Source organism: Enoplosus armatus, chromosome 2, assembly GCF_043641665.1.
Source record: "Enoplosus armatus isolate fEnoArm2 chromosome 2, fEnoArm2.hap1, whole genome shotgun sequence".
Taxonomy (NCBI): domain Eukaryota; kingdom Metazoa; phylum Chordata; class Actinopteri; order Centrarchiformes; family Enoplosidae; genus Enoplosus; species Enoplosus armatus.
Window position 1 is genome coordinate 23,495,590 of NC_092181.1, and position 7,790 is coordinate 23,503,379.

Sequence of the window (7,790 nt, forward strand, 5' to 3'; positions counted from 1 at the left end):
AGACTTCTCCCTTCATTGTAAGAGTTAATGAGTCATAATTCTTTAATTGCTGCACGTTTTCATATTTACTTTCTTAACAGAATTACCAAGTGGTCAAAAATGTTTTTTCACCAAAATGTGGTGTAGAGCTGAAAGGATTAGATGATTTAATCAATTAGGTGATGGAAATAATATGTTGATAATCATGTAATCATTTCGAACCCTTTTCAAGCAAAAAAGCCAGATATTTGCTTGCACAGGCTTCTCAAATGTGAGTATTTGCTGCATTTGTTGTATGGCAGTAACTGAAATGTGCTTGGAAACATTTTAAGATGTCACTTTCGGCTTAAGGATACTACGATGGCATTTTTATCTTTTTTTTATATATTTCACACATTACCCATACATTTAGAAAGTAATTGGCTCATTAATATGATAATAAAAATAATCATTAGTAGTAGCCCTAATACCAACCCTTCTCCGTGAGCCATCTCATGCGCATGGACTTCCCACCTTAGTGTGCTGTGCAGGGCAAAAAAAAAAAAACATATGAAATTAAGAATAAATAAGAAAATGTAGAGGCAAAGCTCATTTCAAGGTCAAGAAAATGTCAACACAGTGTTGCCCCTTATCTTTGCATTGGCAGGAAAACAAAGGCCTCAGTCACTGGTTGCTGCTTTGTTGTCTTTTGTTGTCTTTCATGCGATTCTCTCTTAACTGTTCAAGGGTGTGGGTGTGCACCTTTACTCTGACCCTGTCTGTTTTGGGAGAGGAGCATGATTGTCATTCAGGCAGCATGCAGCTCCTTGGTTGGATGAGGTCACTATAAAGCCCCGCCCTGCATCTCAAGCCAGGAAGTATCGATTTCCTTTAATTGGATAGACAAATGAAAAGAGGGGATGAATGGGATAGCACTCCTCCTCGTCATTGTTGAGGTATGTCCTTCTTAGATTTTGTGTGCAAGTTTGTCTTGTTAGATTCTTATCTCTGGTCTTGGGGAAACAAATAGAAGTTTTCTTCCATCTCTGTCTGTTTTTATTCTGGATGAGGATGGTGCCACCCTGTAGGAGGAACCTGTGGTATTGGTATTTACCTCAAACTCACATTGCATTTTTTTTTCTGCAGCTCAGTCCCTCTGCTGAATAAGAGAAATTCTGTTGTTTTCAAATATAAACAGAATCTTGTTGTTTTCATAAAGGTCAGATATTGTTTAAAACACTTTTTAGGGAAGTGTGAATATGCAAATAAGCATTGATAAGGTCAGTATTTGAATAAAGCTGATTTCAAAAAAACCTCCCCTGACCTTTTATTAACTTCCTTTGAATTTCTCCCTGCATAAGGAAAGAATCGTGAGAATAAATCTAACAAGTGTTTCTGAATGTGTGGCCCTTGAGGTTGCATTTGTTTAAAATCTGCTTCTGTTTGAACCATCAATTTTCCCTGTGATTGCACCTTTTAGAAGAACCCTCATATAATACATGATGTTTAATGCTAATAAAAAAACTATTAATGGGTTACTAAGTCTGGCCTTAACGGTTGTAACATCCAGAAATTACTCAACCACTCCATCTGTACTGCAGTGCAAGATGTTTTACCATAAGTGACCAGAATCACATAATAATAGTGCCAAGTGCTTCATTAGGCAGATTAGTTAATATAAGAGCAGCTAAACAGCTAAATTGATTTAGTCGTGAAACATTACCAGCACAAGCTCATTTCATTAATTCATTCATTAAATCAATTATGTGCTGATATTTGTTTAGCAACTGTCAATCAATTCAAGAATACTTTCAATTCTTTCAACCTGTTCTCCCCTTTTGCTTTTTGCCCTCCTGACAATCCGTTATGTTCAGCATTTTATTAAAGTTTTCACTTCAACTTTTAATACCAATCAAGAAAGATTTCCCCAAAACAAACGAAAACACTTGTCAGACACAGAAACACAGCACATTTACCTGTGAAACTTTTAACAAACAAAAGCTATCGGTGAGGAAATTTGCATTTCTGCATCCAACGTTTTGTTATTCTGGTGGTGTAGCTATATTTTCTTCCTATGGATAACTGGCTGAATGTAGATGTTTCTGTTATGGTGGAGTTGAATGGGAGAAACATTCTTTTAACAATCTCAAACGTCCCTGGCATGACAATCACTTTTGTTGTAGATGTTGTAAAACTATCTGTATGCAGCAGGTAGAGAGGGAAAGAGGATGCAATGAAAATGTAAATTACAACATCATCACAAAGTAACACCTGGAATGATTTTAGAATAATAAAAAAAAGTGGAATTTTCCTTCAATACAAGAAGTTCAGATAGCCAATGATTCTCGTCTAAACCGTTCAAGAAAAGTTTGTTGCCAGATAGGTTTACACATACAAGGAATTTGCCTTGATATATTATATTGACTGGGGAATGTGCAAAAGTTCCCAGTATGAAATATATGGAATATTTGCAGTGTTTTTGTAACGCCTATGAACCTGATGAATAGCAGCGTTCCAGCATTTTCACATCAGGTGATATTTTTCCTTCACTAGAATCTTTAAATTCATTAAAGTCATTAAGTGATTAAAGCAACAAGACTGTGGCAGTCGCTTTTACCATTAAAATAATGAGTACTTGAAAGCTTGACTGAAGCACACCTTGACACTGTAATGTCTATGTACCTCCAACATTATGAGGGGGGGGGGAAAAGACATACAGAAAAAATGTTCATGTTGTCCAGAAGAATCTACATTCACATCTATTTTGTTATTTGAGCCTCATGTAAAAATGTGTCATTTTGTACCATTTTACAGCCAATTGTCTGAAAGAAATGACAGTCTGAAAGAAAATTGTGTTAAAGAGGCAGAAATGCACTCAGCGCTGCGTCTGAACGATTAAGGGTGGTGGTTGAAAAAGTCACGAGTTGAGTCAAAACCTTCACCGTGTGGGATGTTTGTGTGAAGGCGTTGTACATCAAGTGGCACCAAATGATTATGTTGTTCTGCCATCCCTGGTTTATTCTGGTATACTGCTCACGTGTGGAAGACTAGCCTTTGTGGAAATGTCTTATAGGGCGCTCTGATTCCAGTGTGCAGATATCTGTGCTCACAACTACCTTTGCTTCATTTTTAACACTCCATAGGTGTCATTGGCCACACTTTCATCCACTGAAGGTGTCAACAATTATTGGATGCTATGACATTTGGTACAAATATCCATGATTCATAGAGGATGAATCCTAATAACTGATGATCTCCTGACTTTTCCTCTCCGTCAGATTAAAATTTCATTGTGAGCAATATTTTTCTTTATGACCAAATGCTTAACTAATACAAAACTAATGACATTCCCATCAGTCTTAGCTAAACTTTACTCCTGTTAAGTGCCAGTTAGCAAATACTGTCATTGCATTGTCAATGTGAGCGTGTTGGAAAGCTGACATTAGCATTCATCTCAAGCCACCACTGTGGGGCCTAAGTACAGCCTCATCGAGCCAGGAGCATGGCTGTAGACTACATGCAAGGCCTCAGTCATGAGCTAAGGTTGCTGGTTTGTGAGGCACCAATAACTAAATAAGTATAGATAAATCATTTTGAATCACTGACCCCTCATTTGAATATGAATTTACAATTTACAGTATTTAGTGAAAATGCTGGCATTAATGGATTCTACCTGCTTGTGGTGCACTAACACTCGTTCCCAATCTCAGATCCAGAGCACCGCTGCTTCAGTTTTGTGTCTATAACCTTTTGCAATCTGTGTAAATCTGTATAACCTTTGCTCAGCCGTGTGTGTGCGTGTGTGCGCGCATGTCTTCTCGCACATGGCTACTTGAAATCCAAATGTTATGCGGGGGACTAGTGTTTCTCCAGACAATGAGGCCGTTATCTTAGTTTTCCTTTCCGACTGACTGTGGGAGTCGTCGCCGCCCTCGGCTCCCATAGGCCTCCATCAACTCGTCCACTGTGTCTCTCACACACACACACACACACGCCCACTCGCCCACCGAGTCTGTTCTAAGGACAAACTTCGGCAGAAGGTGTTTCAGACACTGAGATCTCCATGGCAACTGCTCGCTCTGTTTTTCATGTGATGTATGTGTTCCATGTTCCCAGAGCAGCAGCAGCTTCCCGGGCCATGTGCACACACGTGTTTGTGTGTGCACGCCTGTGATGAGAGTAGCAGCCCGAGGATATGGCATAGTTTTCAGACAGCAGCGCAGGGAAAGAAAACACCAGGGACTGTCAGGGAAATGAAGCCACAGAGTGAGGCAGTTAGAGCGATGGACAGCAGTCATGGGAGAGCTGGTGTGATTAGAAAAGCCTTTGGTTTGCCTCATTGCAGTGTCCAGTGACAACTTAGGAAGCAGTTTATTGGAAAAACTTTGAATTATTGGACTTAGAGTGTCAATTCCCCTTTACAAAAAAAAATCCCATTTTATTTTCAAAACATAAAGTCAGCCCTCGTGAGAGTTTTTTGCCTCCTCACCATCTATTCATACATCTGACCCAGATGAAGCAGCTTCTTTTTCAATAAAAAAATATATTTTACGTTTGATACCTTTTTGATAATGACCCAATTATAGACAGGAGTACACATTTAATCTTGAAAATACCACTATGGTCGGGCGTCACGGCGGCCTAGTAGTCTAAGATGCTTACCACGTAACCGTAACAAATCCGGCTGGAGACCTTTGTTGCATGTCAGCCTCCCTCTCTCCCTAATTTCCTGTCTCCGGCCTCCTGACTGTACATTGTCAAAAAGGCCAATTGCCAAAAACTGCTGAAAGAAAAAGTAAAAGACAATTCCTCGAGGGTTATATGACATGTTAGCAAGTATGAAGAAAATTAATGTTATTAAAGAGCAACTTATGCACCGTATTAGCTTGAACACGCCCCCCTTCACATGTACAAAAAAAGGGCACTCAAACCCACAGCTCCCCAGACAAAATGTCCACACCTCTGCAAGTTGATGTCTTTATCATATGCCTTGATGGTGGTGGCATTGCCCACATCAGAGTGAAGGTGATGTTGTACTTTGAGGCTGGGAGTAAAAGGCAGCGTCACAGATCTGTTTTTTGGTCTAGAGCGCAGAAATACTTGATTTTCTTTTAGTTAAATGCAAAGAAAGAAAGGTAAAGAACTGCTGTTGTAATAAACACTAAAGACTGGAACTATCAACTGACAGAATAATAAAGCACATACAATTTCCTGACTCAAAAAAAGTGGATTTAGTGTTAAATTACGCTTTAAGAAGCATCCATTAAAGCAGAATCAATCAACTGAGTTGTCTACCAGATGAACCAGATAAAGTCTTTTGAAGTGAGGATGAACACAAAACTTTCACTGCTAAAAATCAATCAACCCTAAAACTTCTCTCAGCAGCTTGTACTCAGTTTTGACTGTAAGCTAATTTCTGCACATTTTGCTGAAGAACAACATTGAAACAGCAAGTCATTCTGTCTGTGTCTCTCGAGCACTCTCCGTACTGCGTTTAGCCTCGGTTTAGCATTGTGCAGTCAGCTAGCAAATGTCATTAGTTCAGTTATCCTTTCCTGTCACCCATTAGAGATTTGTGGCTGTTCACACAAAATGAACAGCATTCACCCCAGCCTGTTGTGTGTGAGGAAGCACACTAATTGGTTTACACTACTTTCCAATGTCCTATTGCTAAAGTCTGCTCAGTTTTTAAACAATAATGCTGAGTTCATGTAGGATCATTTTTCAAATCATATTTTATCACATTTTTTTGAAAGTTATTTACCTCCAAATCGCACTCGGTGGGTGAACATTTACCGAGTTGGACTTTGAGTAATGTAGTGCAGTATTAAATATTTCTCTGTTAATCTTCTCCTGTATTTTCCCTTTGCCATCTGTTTTAAAAGCCTTCTCGTGATACTTTGATGAAGATCTTTGTCTCTTACACACATTGACACAGGACATTTCTCAGACGTCCCGATATCTTCCTCGCATGTCATGGGACTCTGCTCGTCGCTACCTTCCTCCCTCCCTGCGATGCTTTAATTACTTTATCCCTCGTTTCTCTCCTCATCCCTTTCTCCTTCACTCCATCGCCCCGAGCTGCTCCTCATTCCTTTTAATTAATCCACACAGATTTAGACACCTTCACCCTGCTGTGAATGCGTACACACACATACACACACACACACGCACGCACACACACTCACTCACATACACACTTGACAATCCCCTGTAGACAACAACTTAAAGTGATCTTGCTTTACTTTGAAAGTTTTTCTCTAGAGATGGATGTAGTGGAAATCCAGGTCTTATTGTTTGATATTGTGTATTATATGTGTGTGTGTGTGTGTGTGTGTGTGTGCAGGGCTCCAATGGGAGCATGCAGCTCATGGAGACAGAGTTCTCCAAAACTCTGGGAGAGATGGTGGCCCTTCATCTGCATCACCAGAAGAGCATCCCAGCGTTCCTCTCCGCTGTGACCCTCGACCTCTTCAGCCGACAAACCACAATCTGAAGTAATTTGACACCATCTCAGACACGGGGCTGTACAGTTTAAAATGGGATTAGTTTTGTTTTTAATCTCCTGTGTTTTTTTAGCTCTCTTCCTTGCCTCTTTCTTTTCTGTCTCATACGATATTCACAGCATTCAAAATGTGCCGGCATTTCTCAACAGCTCTGACATGTGAGTAGTGCAGTCAGTGCTGTGTTGTGGAAGATGAACGCCTTGTTTGATGGAATACTTCCAACTTACATTCAAAAGGCTAAGAAAGCAACCTGGTATCCTTATTTGTATGCTGAATATTTCATCAATGAAACTTTGAGAAACACATTTTGTCTGAACAGAACAAAGTTGTCATGAAAATGACACACAAAAGCTGATATTTGGAATACCTTTCTCCCCGAGTTTAATACACGCTGTGTGGGGCAAAAAGAAACGTTTGTGTGGTTCTCTGGATCCGGAGTAGATGTGTTTTGCGTGGTCTTTACCAGAGCTGAGTCTTTGTTGACTCTTTTTATTCTGCCTTTTGTGTCCTCTCTCTTGGGGCCTTTATATAAAAGGTTTCACACAGATGTTTTGTGGTTACAGCTAGTCCAAGCCAATCCACAGTTAATATAGAACAAATCCTTTTCAATACAAGATCTGTCGATTCTATTTTTTTTTTCTTTTTTGTCATTTGTGTCCTGTTAAAGTTAGTTTTCATCACTATATATTTTTTTTTTTTGCTAAATTATTGTATTATTTTAATTAGTGATCATGTGCTTAAATTGAAAATAAAGTCTAAACTCAAGTTTCCTGCACTTGTCTCTCACTGGACCTTTCCATTAGAAGAGGCAGTAAGGGAGGAGATGAAGAGCGGACCTTGCCTCCCTCTCAACGCATTCAAAATTCAGTTGGACCATGAGAAAGAAAAAAACAATATTTGATCTGTAAAAACCTCACCAAATTCAAATTTCACAGTGTATTCACAACAGGCATAGCCGTGTACACAAACGGGGAGAGTTTGTACGCGTGGTCCTGTTGCTCTCAGTAAGAGAGTCTGTTGTTTTCTTCATTAACACAAAATAGAGAAAACTGAACAAATAATCACGACACAAAACCATCTGAGAAGTACATTTGTGGAGTCATTTCGGATATTATAGATGGGTCACTGAAGCTTGCTGCTGTACAGTAACATTACCGCAACAACAAATCACATTATATTGCATTCGAATGAATTTGTACAAATTACGTGTTAGTTCTCTTTAGTTTGAACAGTTTTTTTTAGTGTCAGCCCTATCACAGAAAACCAGTTTTTATCACAGGGTTTTATGGAGTGTACACATTCGTTTCCTCTCCTCACCTGCTTCAC

At 39.4% G+C, this 7,790-nt stretch overlaps 1 protein-coding gene across 1 annotated transcript in view; it reads left to right on the forward strand.

Annotated features, from left to right (window-relative positions):
* Positions 1 to 6,454, forward strand: part of mad1l1 (mitotic arrest deficient 1 like 1) — a 51,724-nt gene extending 45,270 nt beyond the window's left edge. The window contains exons 18-19 of the mRNA XM_070924114.1: positions 4,977 to 4,991; positions 6,305 to 6,454. Coding sequence (XP_070780215.1) covers positions 4,977 to 4,991; positions 6,305 to 6,454 — 165 coding nt within the window. The remainder of the gene's footprint in view (positions 1 to 4,976; positions 4,992 to 6,304) is intronic.
* Positions 6,455 to 7,790: the final 1,336 nt, after the last annotated feature.